General features: G+C 49.9%; 1 protein-coding gene across 1 annotated transcript; it reads right to left on the bottom strand.

Moving 5' to 3' along the window:
* LOC137216738 (cytokine receptor-like factor 2) lies at positions 1 to 26,283 on the bottom strand. The gene is made up of 8 exons (XM_067722765.1): positions 26,217 to 26,283; positions 11,268 to 11,370; positions 9,043 to 9,206; positions 7,988 to 8,121; positions 5,910 to 6,072; positions 5,025 to 5,130; positions 2,637 to 2,721; positions 1 to 354 (listed from the first exon to the last, which is right to left on the bottom strand). Exons 1-8 carry the CDS (start codon positions 26,281 to 26,283, stop codon positions 88 to 90), a joined length of 1,089 nt encoding a protein of 362 aa, XP_067578866.1. The 3' UTR covers positions 1 to 87.
* Positions 26,284 to 27,391: the final 1,108 nt, after the last annotated feature.

The raw sequence follows: 27,391 nt of genomic DNA, 5'->3' as shown, positions 1-27,391 counted from the left end.
ACAGCGGTTTTTAGCCCCTGAGATGCTGTCCTGGGTTCCTACAATGTTAACGTAGATTTTGATGTTGGCTTTTGAGTTTGCACCCCCTCAGAACATCACGTATGAGTTGTCACTCATCACAAACGTAACATCCCCGAGAGAGACCACCTCGCCGCCCTGGGGGGGCTGGCGAGGGAGCTGGCCGGGCTCCCCGGTGGCCTCTTCCTCCGCTGTCTGCCGGTACACAGGGCTCGTCACCACTGTCTTGGGCATCTCGGCCAGCTGGACCACCACGGCCTCTTCCGGGAGAGACTCCCACTCCCCGTCTTCCATCTTATTCACATGAGCCACGTTCTGCGTGTCCTTGATCCACTCCTGCCAGGATGAAACACTGACTCAGGCTCCGTGCGGCAAACCCCTCCCCTCGGGGCCCGTGCATCCCCGGGACCCTGGCAGCCTCCCTCCGGAGGTGATGCCACCCCCAGCAGAACAAAAAAGCTCTCATGTTTAGTATCTTGGCATAGAGCTTGTGGTTTCAGACCCGCCTTTTTTTTTTTTTTTTTTTTTTTTTTTTTGCGGTACGCGGGCTTCTCACTGCTGCGGCCTCTGCCGTTGTGGAGCACAGGCTCCGGACGCGCAGGCTCAGCGGCCATGGCTCACGGGCCCAGCCGCTCCGCGGCACGTGGGATCTTCCCGGACCGGGGCACGGACCCGTGTCCCCTCCATCGGCAGGCGGACTCTCAACCACTGCGCCACCAGGGAAGCCCCAGACCTGCCTTTTGTCATCAGCCTCAAAGCGGCTGGCCTGTGGTCACTCCTCACACATGAGGACCGCCTGAGGGGCTTTTCCGGAACCCAAAACAGGAAACACAGATTCCTCCCCGCGCCCCCACCCCGCAGGTATGTTCTCTGAGATGGGAGTGACTTTTCAGAAGGAGGACTGTCACTCAGCAGGTCCAGGGGGCCCAGATGCTGAATCCTAACAGGTGCCCTGGGATTTCCTGATGCTGGCTGGGAGCACATCTGGAATACGGTGCTCCAGGGGACCGTATTCCACCGGGTGACTCCTCTGTTCCCTATAACATCTCCCTTCCCCGGCCCAGCCTCCCCCATCTCCTTCTTCTAGCCCCAAGTATTGAAAAGCTTCAGATTTCCTGTCCTAAACTCTGCTGTAACCCCCTCTCTTCTCCCTTGAAAGGAACTGGGACACCCCTAAATATGCCGCTTTTTCAGCTGCAGGCAATGGAGAATGCACCGCTGCAGAGAGGATTCTTTGCTCTCCGTTTATCCTCCCTAGAAGCAGGGCATAACTGTCCCTTTTGGCAAGGAAATGTACATTTGTAAAAGGTCACCCTGACCCTTCCAACTCCAGAGACAACACTTAGCACCTGGGAGAACTTGAGTCCGCATAAAATCTTACTAAAGAACCCTTATTTCTCATGCATTTCCTAGTCACCTTCTCATATCTTGCCTGCCACCCCCAAGTCCCCAACCCCTTTTCTTTTACTTGGTGTCTCCTCCACACTCTATCACCCTTTGTTTTCACTTGTTTTCATGTGCATACAAAATAAACCTTTTCTCTTCTTAATCTTTTTTTTTTTTTTGGTCCATTTAATTTGCAGGTATCAGGGACAGAACTTAACAGGATAGAGGCATGTTTTTGTGGGTTTTCTTTCCATTTCTTTCCCTCTCCTACACCTGTAAGTAGTTTTAAAGTTCACCTTCTTGCTCCTCTGGAAGGTTAAATAGTGCATCCCTTCCAAAATAAAGATATGCCCCAGTGCTAACCCTCAGAACCTGGGAATGGGACTTTATTTGGAAATAGGGTCCTTGCAGATGTGATGAAGTGAAGGGTCTGAGACGAGGTCCTCCTGGAGGAGGGTGGCCCTACATCCAATGACAGGGTCCTTCTAAGAGACAGAAGAGGAGAGACACAGACACAGAGGAGAAGCCCCAAGACAAAGGCAGAGACGGGAGGGAGGCGGCCACAAGCTCAGGGACGCCTGGAGCCCCCAGAAGCTGGAAGGGGCAGAAAGGACCCTCCCCTGGAGCCTCTGGAGGGAGCGCGGCCCTGGGACACCTGGACCTCACATGTCTGGTCTCCAGGATGGGGGAGGATGAATGTGTGATGTTTTGAACCCCGCCGTTTGTGGCAGCCGCAGGGAACTGGCATAACTCTGATCCCATGGTCCCGTAAAGTCTACGCCTGGGTGTCCACTGCTGGCAATCTCCTGGGGACGCGGTGCTGATTCCCTCCGTCTCATTCCTCCCAACTCCTTAAGCATTTGTCGTGTGAATGAAACAACAACCATAAAGTTTGAAAAAGGAAGTGTAGGTTTTGTTGTCAGCTCTGCAGAGAGAACAGATTAAGAACACAACTTCCTGATAAGATCAGAAAGTGATTAGGCTGGAAAATCCCGTAGTGGGGGCCACTGATCTCCGGGGCTGATTTCAAGAGAAGCCACCCTCGGAGGCCCTTGGATCTGCTCTCTCTGACCCAAAGAGAAAAGAACGTGCTGCTGCTTTCAAATGCAAAAGGGCTCCCAGGCATTTAAAGAGGCTGCTGGAATAGAAGCGGGGTTTTACGTGGTGCACAGGGGGGTAGCAGGACGGCACAAAGCAAGCCTGTTTCTCAGGCCCAAGGACATGACGCTTACCTGGAAGTTACCTTGGTGAGACTCAAAGAGCCCCGAGAAGGTGAATCTGGGATCCGGCACGCTGGGCATGAGAACCTTCTTAACCCTGAAATGGACATGGAGGGTCTGGTCAGACAGGCTGGCGCCCCTGAGCAGGGCTGTGGACGTCCAGGCGGACAGACCCCACCCACCGCCCCGCCATGAGGGGCCCGGGATGGCTGCAGACTGTGACCCCAGAGGCTGCACACCTTGGCGGAACTGCGACCCTAATTTCAAAACATGTGCCCCGCTCCTACCCTCGCAGGTACCCTGCTCCCAGCATCCACGAGAAGCCCTCACCAAGAATGTGATATTAGGGGCGTGGAGCCCGTCTCTGCCAAAGAGCAATTCTTATTACCCAGGAATCACTACTTCTGTTGACACTGTGGACTGAATTGTGTCCCCACCTCCCCAAATTCATAACTTGAAACCCTAACCCCTCAATCTGACCGTATCTGGAGGTCGTACTTCTTAGGAGGTAATTAAGGTGAAATGAGGTCATAGACATGGGGTATGAATGTGAACAGGATACACCACCCCAAAATATGCCACTTGGGGATATTGTGTATTTGGAGGTGAAGGCACTTGAGAAACAGCAGAGGTAGGAGAAGCCCTCTGCCCTCCCCCACCCACCTAAAAGCAGACCACAAATTTCCCTCTTTACAAAAAAGAAAAATTCCATTTGTAAAGGTGCCCCCCCCTTTACCTGGAAATGGACGAGTCACTGAGAGGCACCAAGATGCTTCCACACAGACAACGTTTATCTGCCTGTAGTTTCCCCCACACATTTCTTAGTCACCCTCCCACTAGTTACCCACATCCAAACTCCCTTTTCATTTGTCTTCCTTTTCCACTTCTCCACAAATTATCACCTTTTGTTAAAATGGTACAGAAGCCCCCGAATTAACTGCCTTGTTAGATGTTCACTTCCTTTCTACGAATCTCCACATGCTTAAGAACATTACATCAGTAAAGAAACATGCATTTTCTTACGTTACTCTGTCTTTGGTCAGTTTAATTCGCAGGCCCCCAGTTACAGAACCTAAGAGGTTTTCATCTAATAAGATGCTAACCCTGTGTGACTGGTGTCCTTAAAAGAAGAGGAGATTAGTACACAGATGCACAGAGAGGGACAACCGTGTGAGGACACAGAGAGGAGAGGGCCGTCTACACACCCAGGAGAGAGAAGCCTCAGGAGGAACCAGCCCTGCCCGCACCTGGACCTCAGATTCAAGCCTCCAGTACTGGGAGAAATAAACGTCTGTTGTTTGAGCCCCCCCCCCCGTCTGGGGTGCTTTGTTATGGCAACCCCAGGAAAATAATACAGTTGATTTCACCACTCGTCGTGAACAGGGACTTCCTTGAAGACAGGACAAGTGTTAGTTTTTTCCAAGAAGTGTACCCCTCAGATTCCCTCAGGGATGATTTCAGTTTTGTATTAAAAACATCAGACATGTCACCTGTCAACACGCTTATCTGATTGCTTCATCTACTCCCTTGGAGAGAACCATATTGCAGGCATCTGTTTGAGCTGGTCAAAGAGAGAAGAGCAGACTGAAGAAAAAATGGGGCGATTTGCAAGAATCAAGAGAAGCTGTATCCAACCATGACGGGACGTCCTTGAACTTGTCTAACTTAGCCTAGCTCAGACCCAGCCTGAGTTGTCCAGAATGGCGGTCCACGTTTCTCTATGCATCACTCCAGTCGTTGCTATGGAAACCTCATCCTAAGAAACAAAGATGGCACCCACGGCCCTGGGCATCAGTGCTTTCAAACATCATCAAGAAGTAAAAGGCCCGGGCACAAGTACGTTTAAAGAAAGATGGAAATAGCAGTTGTTAAATTATTGCATGGAAGGTTAATGGGGAGAAATATTTAATATCATATTTTTGAAATGCTTTCTATGGTCTCAAAGAATATTGTTTTGCTGTATCTGTAAATGGATTTACAAAGCAGACAAGCTTTCTTCTTGTCCAGTTCTTCTCACCTCACTCACCAAATTGTCTCATTTAATAAATCTCAATAAAAATTAAAAGTGTTTTAAGTACCTGTCATTGTAACATGACAGGAGGACACAGCTCAATGGGGCGTGTGTTTGAAGCAAGGTAACGCTCTCATAGGAATGAGCATTCTTATGTCCTACTGTCTCCAAGAGAATATTTGTCAATGAATTCTGCAGATATCTCTGCACCTTTGGCATTATTTCCCTCTCTATTTTCTTGTCATATACCACTGGCAAAGTGTGTATTATAGAGAAAGTGATATTCAGCTAAATAATCATATCAGACAATTCTTTTTTTCCCCCCCAGTTCAGGGACATATTGGAACCAAAGCCCATGTGTCTGAGGATTCTGTCAGGGTCATCCTTACCTCCGTAGTTTCCATAAAGGCAGAAGGAGAAGGGAGGCTATCAGGAAGGTGACCATGCTAGCAAATAAAATAAAATTTGGGAAAAGGCTCTTTTCCTGGCACAAATCTAAAGCAAAACAGAATGAGGGCTGTAAGTTATCAAGATAATTTCAACATAATACTAGATCACACTCCAAACCCAGCCACCCACATTGTTTTTTCCTCTGTAAATGTCAGGGTCAGCAAATCTTGATTTTGGTGTGAAATGTCCTGGAAAGAGAGATGGTGACACTGGACAGGCAAACATCAGGAAGGAGGGAGTGTATATTTAACTCACTGCCAGGGGTATTTGAGGATATCAGGGCTTTCTTTGGTCTATCCATACCTATCATCTATCTATCTATCTATCATCTATCTACCTATCTGTCTATCATCTATCTATCTATCATCTATCATCTATCTATTTACCTACCTGCCTATCTACTTATCTATCTACGATATATATCTGTCTACTTACCTATCCATCTATCTAGCTATCTATCACCTATCATCCATCTATGTCTATCTATCTATATATGTCATCTATCTATCACCTATTTATATCTGTCATCTATCTATCATCATCTATCATCTATCAATCTATCCATCTATCACCTATTTATCTATAGATCTCTCTATGCATCTGTATCTATATCCATGGAACCACATTCATAAATGACACATTATTCTTGCTATGAAATAAAAATGAAAATTAGTCCAATAATGATGGAATCTAGAAGAGGAATTCTTCCACCGTGACCTCTGGAGCAGGACTTGGGGTCATCCGTGTTTTCAGGTGCCCCATTCCACCCTCCCCCCAACGTAGGGTGCTGGACCATGTTGTGCAGCGATGCTGTGTGACATTACCTGTTAGCTTGCCCCTCTGCTGGCGTATCACCTCTGACCAGTCACTTGGGTATGTGTCAGAGCCGTAGCTGGACTCCAGCGTTTTCACTCTGGCCCGAAAGAAATAACACTTCTCATCATCCAAACTGTCGAGCGTGACATTGCAGGTTTTTGCCTCCTTGGACTAGAGGGAAAAACAGACACGATGACCCATGATTGACCCAGACTTTTCATCTTCTACCAGGGATTCACACAAGATTCCCTCTTGCAGGATTTCCCTCTCTTGTTTCACTTCCTCTCTCTGCCCAGATATTTATCCTCCAAACAGCAGCAAAAACAAATGTGGCAGCACCTCTACACCTCCCTCCAAAAAGGAAAAAAAATTCGTTATGACAAACATGATGACAGACGCTTTTGAAGAATTACTAAGTTCTTTCTTTTAAAAAAAAAAGTAATTTTTTAAAATAGAAGTATAGTTGCTGTACAGTATTATATGTTACGGGTGTACAATATAGTGGTTCACAATTTTTAAGGGTTAGACTTCATTTACAGTTATTATAAAATATTGCCTATATTTCCCAAGTAACTTTTTTTATGAATATAAAAGTAATGTATGCTGTGGCTTCCCTGGTGGCACAGTGGTTAAGAATCCGCCTGCCAATGCAGGGGACATGGGTTCGAGCCCTGGTCTGGGAAGATCCCACATGCCGCGGAGCAACTAAGCCCGTGCGCCACAGCTACTGAGCCTGCGCTCTAGAGCCCGCAAGCCACAACTACTGAGCCCACGTGCCACAACTACTGAAACCCGTGCGCCTAGAGCCCATGCTCCGCAACAAGAGAAGCCACCGCAATGAGAAGCCCGTGCACCGCAACAAAGAGTAGCCTCCGCTCGCCGCAACTAGAGAAACCCCGCACGCAGCAACAAAGGCCCAACACAGCCCCAAAATAAATTAATTAATTAATTTAAAAAGAAAGAAAAGTAATGCATGCTTACATTTGAGACTTTAGAAAACACACACACACACACACACACACACACACATACACACACACAAAGGCAAAATAAGACACTTAAAACCCGTCTTTATCCTAGCTCCAAAATACAATCACCATTAACAAATTGATATCATTTCTCTCCTTCCGGGGGTACGGTATTCATTGAACACAATATTTAATGTACACATTGCTTCTTATCACTAAATATTCTTCAAAATACCTTTTGATGGTTCTTAAATATTTTATTATAAATGCACCATAATTTGTTTGACTATTCACCTGCTGTATGCCACATAGGTGGTCCCTAAGTCCATGTATTTATTGTAGATAATGCTTCGATAGACGTCTTCGTGTATACAGCCTCATCCACATTTTGAATTATTCCCTGAGGATTGATTTCTGCAAAGGGAATTAATTGATCACAACAAGGACGGAGGTCTTAAAGTTTCCTGGTGTTCAACATCATTAAAAATGATCACATTTTATGATCAGCTATTTAGGAGAACTCCAGTATCCCTCTATTTTTTTTTTAATTTTAATTTATTTATATTATTTATTTTTGGCTGTGTTGGGTCTTCGTTGCTACGCACGGGCTTCCTCTAGTTGCGGTGAGTGGGGGCTACTCTTTGTTGTGGTGGGCGGGCTTCTCATTGCGGTGGCTTCTCTTGTTGCGGAGCACGGGCTCTAGGCACGTGGGCTTCAGTAGATGCGGCACGTGGGCTCAGTAGTTGTGGCTCCCGGGCTTAGTTGCTCCATGGCACGTGGGATCTTCCCTGACCTGGGCTCGATCCCATATTCCCTGCATTGGCAGGCAGATTCTTAACCACTGCGCCACCAGGGAAGCCAAGTATCCCTCTATTTTAATGTGTATTTCTTTGATGAGCAGTGATTCTATTCTACTGATTCCAGCCATTTGTCCGTCTTCTCCCTTTTTGGATGAGTGCCCCCTGCTTCTGTCACATACACCGGGCTCCACAATCACATGACCAAGTCCTTAAAATCAATCTCAGTATCTTTGTCTCTGTGTCTCTCCAGCTTCTCCACTGTTCGCATCTTGGGGATACTTACGTACACCTGGCCCGAGAAGACGTCCCTGCCCTCACCTGCCACTCGGCGTCAAAGGTGCTCTTGTGCTGGATTTCATACACGAGGCCTTTGTACCACAGGTCAGAGCAAGTCACTGTCACTGCTCCCTGATGCCACTGGAAGCTCAGATCACTCAGGGATCTGGGTTTCACTAAGAAGGAGAAATAGCACAATGACTAACGCCTCTGCCAAGATAAACATTCCACATCTCTGAAATTACAGTGGTAGCTGGGCTTGGATTCACTTTCCTCTGACTGTTCCAATCCTTCCTCTGATACCTTATGAGATGTGGGGTTTCCTTGTCTTTAGTACATTAAAAATAGAATTTTTAGCCAGCTCTCCAAGGACCCTTAGGTGTCTCGTGGAAAGAGCTCTCTGAAATTGCTTGAAAACCTTTTCTGTATCTGTTATGGGATGAATTGTGTCCCACCAGAAAAAGACACTTTGAAGTCCTGGACCCTAGCACCTCAGAATCTTTGGGAAGAGGATCATTACAGGTGTAATTGTTTAAGATAAGATGAGGTCATCCTGGAGTAGCGTGAGCCCTAATCCAGTATGACTGGCATCCTTATCAGAAGAGAAGAGACACAGACACAGAGGAGAAGCCACATGAAGACGGATGCAGAGACGGGAGGAGGCGGCCCCAAGCCCAGGGACGCCCAAGGTTACGAGCAGCTCCCAAGAATTGGGAGAGGCTTGGACAGATTCTCCCTCAGAACTTCCAGAAGGGACCAACCCCACCCACATCTCGACTGTAGAATTTCTGGTGTCCAGAACTGGAAGATAATGTTTACTTTAAGCAACCCAATTTCTGATCATTTTTTATGGCAGCCCGAGGAGACTTATACAATGTCTATGAGGGGTTGTTTTCAGGAGGGGGTCCATAGCTCTCATGGGATTCTGAGATGGACCTGTGACATCCCATCCCTCAAAACAGGGGGGGAAAAAGAAACTCTGCCTCACAGAAATCCAGACCAAAACATGAATCTTTGGAGAGAGGGTGTCACTACCTTTGTAGGATGTATCCTAACCCAACATGGACAGTCAGCCCTCAAGGTACTAAAGCACGTACGGTAACTGCTGATCCACAGACTCTTGCTGAGAAGAGGGTGTGTTCCATTCCTGATGGAAAAATATAGAACTTCATCTTTCTCTACTTCCAAGAGGCACCCGGCAGTGTAACCTTGTTGAAGGGTGTACTTGGAGCACGGTCTGTAGGCCTCATTGCTGCTTAACCTGTGATTTAAAAGGAGAAAAATTCAGCTATGTAGCATCTTAAAAATAACAACTTAAGGGCCGTTCCTTCGCTCCATGACTCTGTCACTGACTCAGATTGGGTACCACGTCACTCGCTTCAATGACCCCCTCCCCTTACAAAACTACAGCAAGACCTGTCGAAACAGAAAAGTACCCCTCTCTCAAATGTTTACCCCCCTTGAATGGATCTTGTAGGGCTCGAATTGTGGCCCTCCAAATGGCATGCCTACGTATCGATACTAACCCCGGAACCTGGGAACAGGACCTCATTAGGAAATAGGATCTTTGCAGAGGTGATGAAGTGAGGGGTCTGAGATGAGGTCCTCCTGGATGATGGTGGCCCTACACCCCATGACAGGGTCCTTCTAAGAGACAGAAGACGAGAGACACAGACACAGAGGAGAAGCCCCGGGAAGACAGAGGCAGAGACGGGAGGGATGCAGCCACAAGCCCAGGGACGCCTGGAGCCCCCGGAAGCTGGAAGGGGCAGGAAGGAGCCTCCCCTGGAGCCTCAGGAGGGAGCGCGGTCCTGGGACACCTTGACCTCAGACATCTGGTCTCCAGGATGGGGGAGGATGAATTTTCCTTGTTTTAAGCTGCCCAGTTTTGGGTACTTTGTTGCGGCCGCCCTAGGAAAGTAATTGACCTGCAGAGTAACCCAGCCCTTGACTCAAAGAGGCATTTTTATTTTCTATTGGAGTAGAGCTGATTAACAGTGTTGTGATAGCTTCAGGTGCACAGCAAAGTGAATCAGCCACGCATATACATGTATCCAGTCTCCCCTCCCATCCAGGCTGCCACATAACATTGAGCAGACTTCCCTGTATTATACAGTAGGTCCTTGTTGGTTATCATTTTTTTAAAAATAAAATTTATTTATTTACTTTTGGCTGCATTGGGTCTTTGTTGCTGCGCGTGGGCTTTTCTCTAGTTGCGGCGAGCGGTGGCTACTCTTCGTTGCGGTGTGCGGGCTTCTCATTGCAGTGGCTTCTCTTGTTGTGGAGCACGGGCTCTAGGCACGTGGGCTTCAGTAGTTGCGGCTCACGAGCTCAGTAATTGTGGCTCGCGGGCTCTAGAGCGCAGGCTCAGTAGTTGTGGCGCACAGGCTTAGTTGCTCCGGGGCATGTGGGATCTTCCTGGACCAGGGCTCAAACCCGTGTCCCCTGCATTGGCAGGCGGATTCTTAACCACTGCGCCACCAGGGAAGTCCCTGGTTATCCTTTTTAAATGTAGCAGTGTGTACATGTCAATCCCAAACTCCCTAACTATCTCTTCCAGGAGACATTTTTAATAGGGATGTCCCAAGATTGGGTATATCTTTGAGGCTTCCCTGCAGTATTAAGAAGAAGCCTATAGGACTGAGTGTGAGACCAGCTTATACTCCATCCTTAAGATCTCAAACCCAAGCAGTGATGAGACGAAGAATTATCTCCTTTATGATTAAAGAAATGGATGCGGGACTTCCCTTGTGGTTAAGAATCTGCCTACCAATGCAGGGGACACGGGTTCGAGCCCTGGTCTGGGAAGATCCCACATGCCCCGGAGCAACTAAGCCCGTGCGCCACAACTACTGAGCCTGCGCTCTAGAGCCCGCGAACCACAACTACTGAAGCCCACATGCCTAGAGCCCGTGCTCTGCAACAAGAGAAGCCACCGCAATGAGAAGCCCGCGCACCGCAACAAAGAGTAGCCCCTGCTCGCCGCAACTAGAGAAAGCCTGTGCGCAGCAAGGAAGACCCAACGCAGCCAAACATAAATTAATTCATTCATTAAAAAAAAGAAAAAAGATATAATCAAATATCTATTTAAAAAAAAAAGAATCTAGGTGGTTTCGAGCATGAGTCAGTCATCACTCCGTTAGAAGGTCTGGAAGCTGTGGCTACAGCTGTGGTGAGGCCTGAGAGCTAGAGAGCACACACATGCACACTTGCACCTTCTGATCCTTCACACGCTCGCGTCCTGGGCCTCCCAGCTGTTGACATCTTAGAAGAGGAAATATTTTAGCCATGGGCATGGTTTTCCCTTCCTCAGGGCACTTACTTTTGGAGGAATGTCAAATTAGTCCCGGGGTATTCACTTGCGTTCCATGTAACCTTCACAGTTTCGAAATTGAAGTTGATGATTTGAAGCTGCAATGTTTCTCCTGGGTAAAAAGACACACATAGAGTAGACTTCGAGGCGATGCTGGAAAGAGCTTGAAATTTGTAAAATGATGTCAGCACTCATGTTATAAGAATGATATAGTGCTTTTTAAAAAAATTTGATGATATATTTTATTTAACCCTATATATCCAGAATATTATCATTTCAACATGATATCTATATCTATCTATCCATCTATCTATCTACCTCTATTATCTATCTCTATTATCTATCTATGTATCTATCCATCATCATCTAGCTATTATTTATCTACTATCTATTTATGTATCTAACATCTATATCGTCTATCTACCTATCATCTATCTTGTCATCATCTATCTGTTACCTATGTCATCTATCTGTAATTATCAACAAGATATTTTATATTCTTACTATGTGTCCAGAGTCTGTTACGTGTTTCATACTTATAATACAAGAATGATAGAGTGCTTTAAAGGGACAGAGAAAACCAAGATTCTCACAAACAAACCGGTCATGACTTATGTCAGTAAGACTGCAGGATCTATGAAGGTCGGTGAGAAAACTCAATCACTTTGAGAGACAACAGTCAGTGCAAGATTACAGCGGACTTTCTTCTCTCGTTGGCAAGAGGTAATGATTACCGGTTAGTGTGAAGAGTAAACGGTGAGTGCTGACTGTGTGTCCAGAGGCACCATGTTTTGTGGGCACACAGAGAGGAACTGGACACTGTCCCCCATCCACCAAAGTCACTGTCTTACTCAGAACACCACACATGACGAGTCGAGGAAAAGCTCAAGGTCAAGTGAGTCCTTCAATGTTTGCTTTACACGCTACTTAGGCTCCACACCTGTCAGAATGGCCATCATCAAAAAGACCACAAATAATAAATGTTGGTGAGGGTGTGGAGAAAAGGGAGCCCTGGTACACTGTTGGTAGGGATGCAAATTGGTGCAGCCACTGTGGAAAACACTACGGCAGTTTCTCTAAAAGATAAAAATAGAGCTGCCATAGAAACCAGTGATTCCACTCCTGGGCATTTATCGCAAAAAAACAAAAACTCTAATTTGAAAAGACACATGCACGCCAATGTTCATAGCAGCACTACTTGCAATAGCCAAGACATGGAAGCAACTTAAACGTCCATCAACAGAGGAATGGACAAAGAAGATGTGGTGCATATGTACAGTGGAATACCACTCAGCCATAAAAAAGAAGGACATAATGCCATTGGCAGCAACACGGATGGACCTAGAGCTGATCATACTGAGTGAAGTAAGCCAGAGAAAGACAAATATCACATGATATCACTTAAATGTGGGATCTAAAATATGACACAAACTAGTGAATGTAACAAAACAGAAGCAGACTCACAGATACAAAAACAAACTAGCGGTTAAAAGTGGGGAGAGGGAAGGGGGCGAGTGGCAAGATAGGGGTAGAGGATTAAGAGGTACAAACTATTACATAGAAAATAAATAAGCTACAAGGATATATTGTATAACACAGGGGATATAGCCAATATTTCATAATAACTCTACATGGAGTATAATTTTTAAAAAATTATGAATCCCTATGTTGTATACCTGAAACATATATAATATTATAAATCAACTCTATCTCAATTTTAAAACTCATAATATATATTTTTTATAAATTTATTTATTTATTTGTTTTATTTATTTATTGGCTGCGTTGGGTCATCGTAGCTGCACGCGGGCTTTCTCTAGTTGCGGCGAGTGGCGGCTACACTTGATTCCAGTGCACGGGCTTCTCACTGTGGTGACTTCTCTTGCTGCGGAGCACGGGCTCTAGGGACACAGGCTTCAGTAGTTGTGGCACACGGGCTTAGTTGCTCCGCAGCATGTGGGATCCTCCTGGACCAGGGCTCAAATCCGTGTGCCCTGCACTGGCAGGTGGGTTCTTAACAACTGCGCCACCAGGGCAGTCCCAAAACTCATTATGTATATATATATATATGTATATATATATATATATACATATATATATATATATGTTTTTTGTTTTTTTTTTTTTTTTTTGCCGTACGCGGACCTCTCACTGTTCTGGCCTCTCCCGTTGCGGAGCACAGGCTCCGGACGCGCAGGCTCAGCGGCCATGGCTCACGGGCCCAGCCGCTCCGTGGCCTGTGGGATATTGCCGGACCGGGGCACGAACCCGTGTCCCCTCCATCGGCAGGCGGACTCTCAACCACTGCGCCACCAGGGAAGCCCTCATAATATATTAAAAATAAATAAATAAAATGTGTACGTTTTTTCTTCATCCCTCTGAAATATATGTAGAGACTTTTCGAAGTTAGTGAGCTTTTTCCAGATTTGGGACCTAGGCACAACCTTCTCAAGGGAGCCAACTCCTTGAAGAGCAAACATGAACGGTGTGGAGCCCCATTTCCGTGAGGGGCTAAGAGTCTGGCTCCAGGTCGTAAAAGCACCTTCAGTCATAAAGACAGGAGTTAATTTTTCCCTTGGAGAAAGCCAGTGATCTGACCCAGGTGGTCCCTCCACCTGGAAGGTGAGTTTAGGAAGAATTATGGTTACAAATGGTGCCGGGACGTCCTCCCGTTTGAGAATGCGGGTGCAGTGGCTGGTGTCCACCTTGCTCTAGAAGAGGGTTTGTGTCCTGTCAACCTCTTTCTCAAAAGGCATGTGCATCAGAGCGCAGGCTTGTTCAATGCTTGTTCAGTCATGAAACCGTGTCTCTCTTATCTCTACCTTGGTGGAGAAGAATTCTGGGTTGGCGAGAAATGCCAGTTTTGATTCTGTTTCTCCAGTACCATCAGAAACACCTCCATCTCTCCAGAAATTACCGCCAACCTGGGCCATCGGTGGTTAACCATCCTGGTGGCACCATTGCCCCTGAGAGATACCATCTCATTCCTGTGACTTCACTGTTCCCACCTGAATGTCGGCTCCCGAACGGAGAGCGCTCAGGGCCAGCAGGACCCGTTGTTGCTTAGAAAGTGTGTGCTGATTTTATGGGATATTATGAACTTATTCGGAAATTTTAAGAGATGAAGGTGTAAATGGCAAAGTGTACCAGGACAGCCCTGGTGACAAAGGTTGTCTGCACCAAGGCAAGGGTGGGGGTGGGGGGGTGTCTCTGGGTGTCGATTTCCTCGTGCTTCTTTTGACGCCGGTTCACAAGCGTTCACGAGGGTTAGGCGTGTTCGGGGCAAGGGCGTATTATCACTAGCCCCAACAGAAACACAGTAGCCTTATGTGGAAATATGATCTGAATCCCCAATGGAGTCGTGAAGTCTGAATCTGTTGGTTCAAAATGGATCGACGGCATGGAAATGGCCCCGGAGGGACCTCCCTGCGCAGCTCCGGGACCTCGGGTGGGATGGGGCGAGGCTTTTCTAAGACTGTGCCCAGTGGGACCGCAGGTGTTCACACACCTGTGATGACCTCGGCAAAAGAAAAGCAGGCAAACCACAAAGGCCTTTCGTCAAGCAAGTTCTGCATTTTCCAGGAAGTTCCTACAAAGGTTCTGAGTGAGCCCGGCTTCACAGAGGGATGAGAACCGCCTCGGGTGGGACCCTCTGTGCATCCACGACCTTAACCCCTACTTCTGCCCGCGGATGCGCTTCAAGTGGGTCAGAGTCTAGAACTGGTCTGAAGGGCTCTTTCTTCACTCAAACTGCACGTGCGCAGTGGTGGCCGGTAGAGGGGGGCTGTCAGAAGGGAGCTATGGGTCTCAAGGAATCTGTGGGCACAGGGGGCCCCGCTCGCAGCCAAATCTCCCCTGCCTCTGCCTCCTGTCGCTGGCAGACGGGGTCCTCGGTTCGGCCACGTGGGGACAGGGCACCGGGCGCCACACAGGGCTAGGGAATCATGCGGGTGCCAGCCCTGGGGACACCCCACATCCAGGCTCTCTCACCCTCCTCACTGTGTCCACTTGATACCCAGTCTGCAACCCCAGGGCTGCAGCAAAGAAGGCCCCTAGGGACCCTTCCAAACCAGGTAGGCGAGAGGCCAGCTCGGACGTGGACGGTCAAGCACGGGGTGACGCCTGGGGACGGTTCAGAAGCTACATGTCACGAACGTGCCACCACCTGCTCCCATCCGGGCCTCCCTTGAGCTGGAAAGCAAATCGAAGCTGTCTAGTGCAAGAGGGGACCAGATACCTCCCGTCCGCCCCCTCCTGTTGCTGCCTTTTGACAAAGCTTGTAAGGTGATCGTGCAGCCTGGAAACAATTCTCTGGAAAAGCCCCAGGAACCAGGCTCTGCGGACAGAGGGCAAAGGTGACGCTGATCATCGTTCTCAGAAGGCGCGGCCAGCCGTGGGATGGGATTCAAGGGTGACCCGCGGACAACGGGTGACCGGGGAGGCTCTTGTCTTTCTTGGGGGCACTGTGGCGGCATGATCTCACCACGGGAAGGGAAATGTTAATTCAGACAAAAGCCTTTCACCTCTTTGGAGGCAGACAGAACAGCAAAGCAGCCCAGATTCTCAGTTCTGCAGACAAGAGCTCTTCTATTGATTCTTTTCCCTTCAGACCTAATCCTGAGCTCAGTCAAGAGTGGGTCCTGGGGCTTCCCTGGTGGCGCAGTGGTTGAGATTCCACCTGCCGATGCAGGGGACACGGGTTCGAGCCCTGGTCTGGGAGGATCCCACATGCCGCGGAGCAACTGGGCCCGTGAGCCACAACTACTGAGGCTGCGCTCCGCAACAAGAGAGGCCGCGATAGTGAGAGGCTCACCCACTGCGATGAAGAGTGGCCCCCGCTTGCCACAACTAGAGAAAGCCCTCGCACAGAAACGAAGACCCAACATAGCCATAAATTAATTAATTAATTAATTTTAAAAAATAATTAAAAAAAAAAAGAGTGGGTCCTTTGCAACAGGCAAATGGAGCTTTGCCCGAGACTCAGGAACCTGTGTAAGCCCTTGTCACTTTGACAAAGAAAACACTGCAGTTGCAAAAGACACCATAAAAAGAAGAGAGCTGAGATGTTCAAAGAAAGGGCATTTCAGGCAGACAAATGGCTACGTTCGCCAGCGTTGACTTACTCAGCTCCGTTTCTTCTGAAGCCATCAGATGTCCCAGCAGGAAGAGAGCTGAGGCTGCCCAGGGCAGAAGGATACGCCTCATGCTTGAAGGAGGAGAAAGCAGTGAGCAGAAGGTCAGCGCCTCAGCTCATCGTACACAGGTCACCCCGTCTTTAAAATGTGGAAAAGAAACTCGGGAAATGACTACAGGAAACAGCCATGCTTTATTTTAAAAGATGACTCTTGTCAAAAAAAAAAAGTGCAGGATCATTTTTTCAGCCCCGCCGAGCACTTTTGCAGCCCCGCCGGATACATCTCACTTGAAACAGTATCAGATATGATCTGCACCCAGGATTCTCACCCTCTGCTGGGTTGTGAGAATCCTGCGTTTGGAGGTCGAGGTCCAAGCGCGGTCCTGCAGCCCTCGTCTTGCTGAGGCTTCCTGGCTGCTCACCCAGAAGCAGGGACGCTTGGTCCCCCTCCCAATGGCCTCAAGCAAGCAGGGGACAGCATGGTATCCATAAAGGACAAAGTTTGGGGACGTGCAGAATCCCAAGGAGAATCGTTTCCCAGATGTTACCAGGGAGATTTGTAGGTGGGCTTTTTCCCACAGAAGCAAGCCTGGATTGATCCCCAGTGGCCAGTTTATGGCCCCCATGTCTGCCTCCAAATGTGCCCCCGGGAGTGGGTGACTCTAACGCAACATAACACCCACCGTGATAACTGTGCTTGTAAAATCATGTCAAAACTACAAAGCCGCTTCACAGATATGCACTGACAGAATCTGTGGGCAGCGGGAGATGGGCAGAGTAAACACCAATTGCTCCATTGTAGAGTTAAGAACTCAGTTTCCCAGAAGCAGACAGCGGCCAATTGACTTCCAGTGGCGTATTGCAGGGCAGGCTGAGACTCGGGTCTTCCTGGCGCCAGATCAGGGGTGCTTCCACCGTGGGCATCCTTCTGGAGGTCAGAGGTCCAACACTGCTGTCCCTGGGCTGAAATCCAGGTGTGGGCAGGGCTGGCTCCTTCCGGAGGCTCCGGGGAGAATCCGTCTTCTTGCCTTTCCAGCTTCTAGAGGCACCCACCTTCCTCAGCTCATGTCCCCACGTGACACCAACCTCTGCTTCTCTGACTCTGAACCTTCTGCTTCCTTCTTGCAAGTAAGGGCCCTTGTGCCCACCTGGATAACTCAGGACACTCTTTCCATTTCCAGATTCTTTTTTTTGGCCGTGCCGTGGCGGCTTGCAGGATCTTAGTTCCCTGACCAGGGATCGAACCCAGGCCCCCTGCAGTGAAAGCACAGAGTCTTAACCACTGGACCACCGGGGAAGTCCCCATCTCCAGATTCTTAATCACATCAGCCAAAGGTCTTTTTTTTTTTTTTTTTTTGCGGTACGCGGGCCTCTCACTGTTGTGGCCTCTCCCGTCGCGGAGCACAGGCTCCGGACGCGCAGGCTCAGCGGCCATGGCTCACGGGCCCAGCCACTCCGCGGCATGTGGGATCCTTCCGGACCGGGGCACGAACCCGTGTCCCCTGCATCGGCAGGCGGACTCTCAACCACCGTGCCACCAGGGAAGCCCTGCAAAAGGTCTTTTGTCCTGTCAGGTGACATATTTGCAGTTGCCAGGAATTAGGACGTGGACATCTTTGGGGACATTAGTCTGTCTACTACCCAGGGATTACGACGTGGACACCTTAGTGTGATAGATGATAGATTGACAGACACAGACATGCATATATACTCATGTACCTTGATGACAGATTGATGATAGATAAGTAGATAGATGATAGTGAGATAGATGGTAGGTAGATGATAGATAGATAGATAGATGATAGATGATAGATAATTGATAGAAAGCCTCTCATGCTAGCTCAGGGCTTCTCAGCCTCAGCACTCCTGACATCGGGGCTGGGCGACGCTCTGATGTGGGGCATCCTGGGCCCTGTGGGGGGCGGAGCAGCTTCCCTGGTCTCCACCCACCAGGTGCCAGGAGCTCCCCTCCCCCCATCCCCCCGCCCCCAGCCAGGACAGCCAAAGGGCTCCAGGCATCCCCCAGCTTCCCTTTGGTGGGGGGGCCCCTTATCCCTTCATCTCCCCCCACTGCTCCCTCCTTCCCGCCATCCAGGGCAGCTAGAGCTTCTAGCTCTTTTCCAGAGCAGACCTTGCCCTGAAGGAACTGTTCATTTCAGAAATTTTACCTACAAAAGGAAATACTCAGGCAGACCACACGGGGAGAAAAGGCCTGGGAGGCCACTTTGAGGTCGGAGAAGAAAGCCAAGCCTCACCGTGGTGCTTCTGCAGTAGGGATGGGGATCCTGTGAGATTAGGATTTTATGGGAACAGAGATGAGTGGTCCCCGAAGATGGGTTCTCACAGCTCCCCGGGTCAATGACGTGAAAGAGTGTTTGCCCTTCGGGAGGACCCAAGAGGCACAAAGAGAGGCTCGGAAGCCGCGGTGCTCTCTCGCACTCCCTGGAAAACTGTGACAGGCTGTCCCCCCATGTTTTACGGCTCTGAGACGCTGGACCGCTCCGAGAAGGGTGACCCGGTGGGAAAAGCATGATGGCCGGGGTTGTGCTACCTCGGTGAACTGCGCGGGAAGGTTTTGCGTTCTCTGGTCCTGCCCTTCGCGGGCGCATAAACCTGGGCGGGGCGGGGCGGGGCGGGGCGGGGGGAGAAAATGGGCAGGCGAGCCGTCCCCTCCCTTCTGGATTCCAGAATGGAAACAAACTGCACGTGAATCTCGGAGGCCACGGCCATGTCTCGTGGAGATGACACATCAAACCGCACGCCGTCTCCTTCCCACTGTCCGCCCTCTGCGCTCAAAGCCACAAACGGGTACTGTGCCGTGCGCTCTTCTCCGTATCAGAGGTGCAGGGTGAGTCAGCAGCGAGAAAAGCAAAGAGGAGGGAGGTTATAAGACGTGGGTGTGAATGGAGCTGGAAACGTCAGTGTTCCTGTGCTTTCTTCTGTTCTGCCCACTCCCCCTGCGTGTGGGAACGATTTGGGTGACCTGTGGCTGTAGCCCCAAACACCCCAAAGCTCAGAGGCACCCATGGACAGCAGCTTGTCGTGTCTCCCGATTCACAGACTGGTTGGGACTCAGATGCTCAGAAGCTTCAGTGTCGGCTGGATCCATCGTCAGCGGGAGGACTGATTGAGTGGGAATGTTCTAGAAGCTTTGCTCACACACCTGGCCTCTGGACTGAGTAGTAGCTGACAGCCTGACCGGTCCCTTCCCTGACCGGAAGACTTGACTGCATGGAACGTTCCACAAGGTCCGGTCACTTCCGCTGTCTTTGATTGGCCAAAGCAAGCCACGGGCCAGCCCAGACTCAAGCGACAACGAACCCCCTTGGGAGGAGCTGGAAAGAATTCACACCCATCCAGATTTCTCCGCAATAGCGATCTCTGTCTGATCAGGTTCCACGTGATTTCCATAAAAGACAGCTCTTTCTTACATGAAGTCAAGATATGATGGGTTCGCAGCAATGATAATGAACCACAGTGTTGGTTCCACCAGCCTTAAATGTCCAGCTTCTGCCACACCGAATCGTGTCAGAATGTGCAGCGTGACACGACCTCTCACCTCTACTCCGGCACTGGTCTGTTCCTGAATCTGCCCGGCGCTGCTGGATGTAATGTCGAAAAGGCACGGGTTGGGGGGGGGGGGCAGCTGAAAGCCGTGAGCTGCGTGCTTTGCTCTCAGCGAAAGCAATCTTTAATCTCAGTGAAAGCGTGTCGGGGTTTACTGTGTATTGAGAACTATTGCATGACGGAAGGGTTTCCCCGCTCAGCAGACAGCAGAGGCCTGGGAGCGATGAACGTAGCACAGCGGCATTTTTACAGCACAGAACCATGTGGGAAGCTCTTTGCTATTTCATTTGTTTGAGGAGAGATTTGAAGATGGGCAGCTGTACTGATCCAGAACCTTGGAAACGGAGGGATTGGCTTCGGAGGGGGCGTGAGTGGAACTCAGGGGGCCTACGCATCTGGATCTGGGAGAAGGATGCCTTGTCCGCATGTGGTTACGTTAACAGCTCTGTCTGAGGACGGGCCAGCAGACACCATCGGTGTAGAGCATGGACCAGTGCACAATGCTTACTTATATCACAAGCCAAAGAAAACTCACTTCTTAATTGCATGGTGTGTTCTTGGCCAGAGAGTTACAACGTTGAGTACAAGGGCCTGCCTCTGCTGAGTAACGTTCCCTTCATAAACAAGTGAGTCTTGGAAGAGCTGACGTTTTTGTAGCCCATCCCAGCCTCCTGTCTTGCCCTGCTCCATCCCACCTATCCCCAAACCCAGCCTGGCTTTGCACAGAAATACCAGGAAGGGGTGGAGGAAGTGACCAATGACATGGGCAAAAATGGGGGAACCAGAGCAGTTCTCCTGGACTTCTCCTAGAACGAGGAAATACAATTCGGCTAAGGAAAAGGTCTTTATGTGTGATGTGATAAAGTCTCATAAATGAAATTACGAGTTCAACACTAGCTAAGTGGAGGCCTAATTAAATGTAACGTGTTGGCATAGTCATGCAATGATGATGGGCTTAGTAGGATTCTGTTGGTCTGTGTCTACACATCCCGGGTGCATATGGTGTCCACCCTGTGTCTGACACGCAGAAAGTGTATAATCCTGAAAGCTGACAGAGGGACAAATGGAGGAACATATGGGTGGATGAATGGATGGATGGCTGGCTGGCTGGAAGGGTGAATGATGAATGGACAGATGGGTGGGTAGAATCATGGAAGAATCATCCAGTCTGGGTTCTCAAGGTCCCTGAAAGATGTTATTGTGGATTGAATTTCCCCCTAAATACATATTGAAGCTCTAACCCCCAGAACCTATGCCTATGACCTTATTTGGAAATAGGGTCTTTGCAGATGGTCAAGTTAAGATGAAATTTTGAGTAGGCCCTAATCCAATATGACTTGTGTCCTGCTAAAACGGGACCTTGGGCATGCCAACAAACATACAAAGGGAGGAGCATGTAAAGACACAGGGAGAAGATGGCCATCTACAAGCCAAGAAACCCCCGAGGCTCCTAGAATTAGCAGAGAGGACGTTGAAAAGATTTACCCTCATGGCCCTCAAAAGGAACCCACCCTGCTGACACTTTGATTTGGCACTTCCGGCGTCCAGAACTGTCAGACAGTAAGCCCCCCCCCCCCCCCCGCCAATCCCCCCCAACCTGCTTGCCATCTGTGGTGTTTGTTACAGTTGTACCAGGAAACTCATACAGATGTCACCCTAAGTCTGGTAGGGGCAGCAAGCTTGTTATGGACAGAACATTCCATCTCGTGTCCGAACGGCTGCAATGCACAGGAAGTCCACCTGCTCCCCCGACCCAGCCTGTCCTCTGACCACACAGAAAACCCATCTCTGTGTGCGCCCCGTTCAGATAACTGAGGATGGCCAACGCTACCTTGGTTTCCAGGTTAAACGAGCCTCATTCTCTCATGAGCTCCTAGACGCTTCGGTAGCCTGAGGTCCTGGCAATGAGCCCTCAGGTTCAAGATGGTGGGTGACCCTCCACAGAGGTCATTCACGTGGCTGAACAGAAATACGGGAAAGGGAATAAATCCATCACAGGGAGGGGGACAGGAGGGGCAGGCGCTGGCGGAGCACAGGGTTCTATAGGATTCTGGGCTAAGAAAGAGGATTGACTCTTACAGGGATGGAAACATCCAAGTGGGGGAAGGTGAAACTGTAGGGGAAGGGAGAAAAAAAAAAATCTTTTTTCTCTATCCTCTTAGGTTCTTTCCCTAGGCCCCTGCAAATTAAACTGACAGAAGATCGGCGAAGAGGGAAGAAGAAAGCAGAAGTTACACGTGCAGCGTGCATACACGGGGGAGAAACGCAATGATCAGTAACTCAAAGGGATGGTTAGAATTTGGGGTTTATGTACCTAACTTAGCAGGTTATGGGGAGGTGGAGAAAGGACACTTAGGGGAAAACAAACGTCTTTTGAAAAGATAAGTGGGTTTTCAGGTGAACGAACAGGAGATCAGAAAATGTGGGATAATGTTTGTGTGCACAGATATGAGTGCTCTTTCCACCTCCTTCCTGGCCATAAACTCCCCTGGAGAAGGGGCTGGGGGTGGATTTTATTACCTTTTCCCTTCTGGGAGCAGATCCTCCCTGAAGGGAAATTTGTGGAGCCCTATTTCTCAGAAACTGCTACTTTTGTTCAGACAGGGAAGCTCCAAGAAGAGGTGTTTTTTTTCCCCTGCATCTGTCGAATTTCAACTGTCTTCAGGTTAAAATCATCCGGGAAGATCCCAGCAACTAAGCCCCCATGCGCCACAACTACTGAGCCTGTGCTCTAGAGCCCGTGCACCACAACTACTGAAGCCCACACACCTAGAGTCCATGCTCTGCAACAAGAGAAGCCACCGCAGTGAGAAGCCCGCGCACCGCAAGGAAGAGTAGCCCCCGCTCGCCGCAGCTAGAGAAAGCCCACGCGCAGCAACGAAGACCCAACGCAGCCAAACATAAATAAATAAATTTAAAAAGAGAAAGTAGATGGTGGGTCCAGGAGCTGGGGGAGGGTGATGGGGATCGAGTGTTTCATGGGGACAGATTCTCAGTTTGGGAAGATGAACAAGTTCTGGAGACGGACGGTGGGGATGGTCACACAAGGTGAATGTACTTGGTGCCCCTGAACTGTGCATGTAAAAATGGTTAAGATGGGAAATTTGATGTTGTGTGTTTTTATCACAATTAAAAATAAATTTTTACAAGTATACGTTCTGCCTCTGAAATATAAAAAGAGTTTTCTTTTAGAGGAAGGACCCAACGTTGGAAGGAAGGGCCAACAGTAGGAAAAGCCGGCAACCCTGAAGTCTCTGACGTTTGTAACACAGCGGAAAAGTGACTTTATAGGTCACGCCTGAGGCACAATTGCCCCTTATTTGGCACTGAGCTTTGTGTGACATTAAGCCACATTCAGCCACGGTATCGTTCCACTCCCACTTTTCGTGGCTCCTGCTTCCCTTTTGCGGCAAATGTCTTTCGGGATTGGCCACAGGGAGCTGGGCGGGGATGCCTTTGTGGGCGTGTGTGGGATGTGTGGACTACTCTCCAGTCACAGCCGTGTCTAACTCTGTGGTCAAGAGCCAGCCCAGTGGTGTGTCGTCTATGAATATCCCTACCACCCAGGGTCCTGACTCACTGGCCCATGATGGGAGGGGCCAGGGGTCAATGGTGGCCACGCATGTCTGTGTCAGGGCACACGCATCTCTGTGTCAGGGCACACGTGCCAGGAGCATGTGTGAAAATGCAGAGCAGCGAGCCCAAAGCCTGTCCGTGGAAAGATGCAATAGAGCCGTACCCAGCAGCCTGTCCCTCAGCGTTTCAGACCTCATTCCCGGACGCCGGGATATTTGGGAATCGGTCAGCGTTTCGAAATGAGCCCCTGCTTGTGCTCCCTTGCTCTGTTCCAAATTCACGTCTGCTTTCCTGTCGCATGTTCACTGCTTGGACCTGCCCCTGGCAAGCGAGCAGTTTGATGCCCTGAAATGCCTGAAAATGGGCATTCCTTTTCCCAGGAGATCACATCTTGCCTCCGCTGTTGTTTTGGTCCTTATGCGGGTCCTTCCTTCTCCCTGACGCGGCAGCCAACACCCATGATATTCCTCTGTCAGCATTAGGCAGGTTCCTAGTGGCCACAGAGACGTCTTGGCCCTTTGCCTTCTCGCCTACTTTATCAGCATTATAAGTGGGCACGAAAAAAAATAAAACCGTAAGCCCTTCCTCCAAAAGATCAGGAGACACACTTCGGAGTACATTTCAACGTTCGTGTATAGAAGTGATTGAAATTACAGCCGAAGATGCAATAACTGTAAACTGAGTGTCGGCCTCCTGACACCGAAATTCTTTACCCTGAAAATGGCTATCTTACCCCAAGAAACAGCCCTCCGGGGGATCGCCCCCCGAGGCTGACTTAGTGAAATCCGCTTTTGTAACCTTTGGAAGCACACGGAGAACTTAATCGACGGGCTCAGAAAGGGCTTTCTGGAATCTCGGGGCGGCCCTACAAACTTTTGCTCTCCTGGTTTGGAAAAGTTGGGAGGCTGTGTTCCTACTACCCGCCCCCCCCCCCAACACACACACACAGCCCTCCCCAGCTTGGTCCTGGGACAGTTTGCAGGGCCCGGCAGCTGCAAGCTCCTTCGAGCTCCTTGGAGCCCACGACCCAGGTGCATCTAAGCAGGTATGAACCATGAAACGCCGCGGTTATTAACCAGAGTCAAGCGCCTAGAAAGGCTGCAGAAATTACCTTGGGATCAAGTGCTCCCTTGATCCCTTAACGGGGGGGCGGGGGGGGGCGTGCAATGATGCCCCGAGACTGGGGGAGAAAACGTGACCTTTGCACGTTGCACAATCTGAGGCAGATTGTGCCTCAGATAGGACGGCAGGTGGAAAATGGGGGCAATCCCACTGAACTTGCTGCTGATGTATTTCTGCCCCCTCACCCAAAACGCCTGCAGCCCTGGTACCCGCATCCCTGTGGCTTCGGGTACTTGGGCTGCCAGCTCTCTCGTCCATTTCATTTACATGGAAGCACCCCGGGTGGAAAACGCAATTAAGGGTGTGTACACGGCTTAGCTGTGTTCATCCAAAGAACCCAATATGTGTGTCTGGCAAAGGGAGACGTGGATTTTTCTGGCTTTGCCTCCTCCGGTTACTATTTTTCTTTTTTAGTGAGCAGACAAAGCAGTCCCTGACATTCTCTGTCAATGCTTTGTCCACATCTCAGAAGCGTTTCACTGTCCCCCAGGAAGGACCTTGAAATCCCACAGAGCAGCCCTCTCGGGGAACACAGTAAGCGGTTAATACTCCACCACCGGGGATCATGAAGCAGCAGAGTGCGTCTCTGCAGCCACGTCTAGGACACAGGAATCTACCCTCCGCTTTGGTTTCACAGAAAGAGAAACTGCAAAGAAGCTGGGCCGGAAATACAGAATTCAGGAGATGCCAAAGCTAATTTGGGATAAGCAGAGATTCTCGAACAGTGAGGTGCGTCTGAATCACGCGGAGAGGAGGTCTGGGGAAGATGCAGGTTCCGAGCAGTGGACCTGGCTGGGACCTGAGGCTCTGCGTTTTTAACCTGCCCCGTGGGATGCTGACACTTCTGGTCCCGGGACCCCTCGATCCCTGCTCTGCTGGTCCCCTGGAAAAGGGAGGTCTTAAAAGGTTTAGGGGATGGAGGGAAAGAAGGATTGAGGGCAAAGTGAGTGGTGGTCTCTCAATTCCGCTTAGACCTCAGCACCTTGTGGAGAATAGTTTTATTTTCCACCCACAGTGGGTGTCAGCAGCATCCCTACCCCAGGCTCTAGACCGAGATTTTTCAAGCAGAGACTAACGCTGAGTTGCTGACACACAGCCCTCTCCCCGTAGAAAAGCTCCATCTCTCCCATCCTGGAAGTTGTCAGCAAGCCTCAGGGACTGTGGATAAGGGATGGAAATTTGGGGTGAATGGGGGAACCCCTGGGGTGACTGATAGAAATGTGGGGTGAGCCTGAGGGTCTCTGGGGTTAGGGATGGATATCTGAGGTGATGGGGGGTGGTCTCTGGAGTGAGCCCGGGCATCGTCAGAAATCGGGTAACCCTAAAGCTGCCTGTGCCCAGCAGACGCAGGATCGAAAGTGCAAGAAGGCTGAAAATTTATCTTTGTTCCTTCTCCCGCGACAAGATTCAAAAACAAGAAACACAAGAGGAAGCCAACAACAAACACCTTATCACAGCCCAGTGATAAAAAGAGGCCGCGGGTGTGTGAGCTGGGGGCGGGGCGCAGCCGGAGGGCACAGAGCGAAGGGCCACGCAGACCCCCCGACACAGCCGCGCACCTGCCGAGGCCGTCACCGCGCCTCTCAGACCTTCGCACTCTTGAGGGGTGCGGGGCGCTCTCTCCATTGTGAACCCCTCCCCCGTCACCCCGCAATCTCTCGTGCATCTGACCTCTGCCCACGGGTTACCTGCTTTTCCAGGAACAGCAGCTCCACACAACCCAGGGGGCTGGGAGGGAGTTTCCGAAACTGCAGCAACAATGGAGATAAGCCCGGGAGATAAGCATGCTATTCTCCTATTTAAATTAAAAAAACAAAAAACCCAAAACTGTTACCGAGCCTGTTCTGCAGCCCCCCTGCAGGTGAGGTAGTGCCTGGTGTGGAAGAAAAAATGCAAATGAAAGGAGGCCTCCTTGGTTGGGCCCGGTGGCCTCTCCCGGGCTCCAGATTTGGGCGAGAGCTTCCCTCTGGGCACTCAGGTTGTCACGTACCAGCCCCTTGCGGCGTGGTGTCTGGCTGGGGTTGGAAACCCGAAAACGGAACGGCCAACGATTTCTCTTCTGGGTTGCATCACAGGGCACCCCCGGGAAGAATCGTTACTGCATTCGAAAGAGAATCTGAGGCTTCTGAGAAGTCCACCGGTCCAGCATGACCCCTGTGCCCAGTGGTACCTCTCCCACGAGGCAGGGGCACTTCCCAATCCCCCACTGCTTACGCCGAGCCATCCACGATGGGGCACCGCCCCTGCTTTGCCAAAGATGGGTTTCTGAGTCCTGTGACGAGGGAGGCCCCCTTCACTGCCCGCCGCTCTTCAGACCCCAGCGCGCCTGGACCGGGTTTGCAGAGAGCGCTACTGACCCCTAGTGACCAAAACTTCCCAATCAAGGCGCAAACCCCAGGACAGGATGCCACCCTGCTCCCTGGCGGGCAGCTTGACAGCATTTACCATTTCTTGGGGCCAAGAGCACCCTAAATATGATGCTCCTCCTGAAGGTGTTGCCCAGAGCGCCTGCCCCCAAACTTCACCCTGAACCCCTGAGCCCTCCGTCCACAGGGACCAGGGTCTACCCATGGCGGGGTGAGTGTCATCAGAAACAGACCGATTCCCAGTAGAAGCCCAGTTCTCAGCGTCCCCTGGAAGACTTTGGGGTTGAATAATTAAGGGGTGACAGGTAAGTATTTCAAAAGATGCAACCCCCTAAAAAAACACCCTATATTTTCACTGATCCCCAAAC

The sequence above is a fragment of the Pseudorca crassidens genome, chromosome X (genome assembly GCF_039906515.1).
Source record: "Pseudorca crassidens isolate mPseCra1 chromosome X, mPseCra1.hap1, whole genome shotgun sequence".
NCBI classification, from domain to species: domain Eukaryota; kingdom Metazoa; phylum Chordata; class Mammalia; order Artiodactyla; family Delphinidae; genus Pseudorca; species Pseudorca crassidens.
This window is presented reverse-complemented; position numbering and strand designations above follow the sequence as displayed.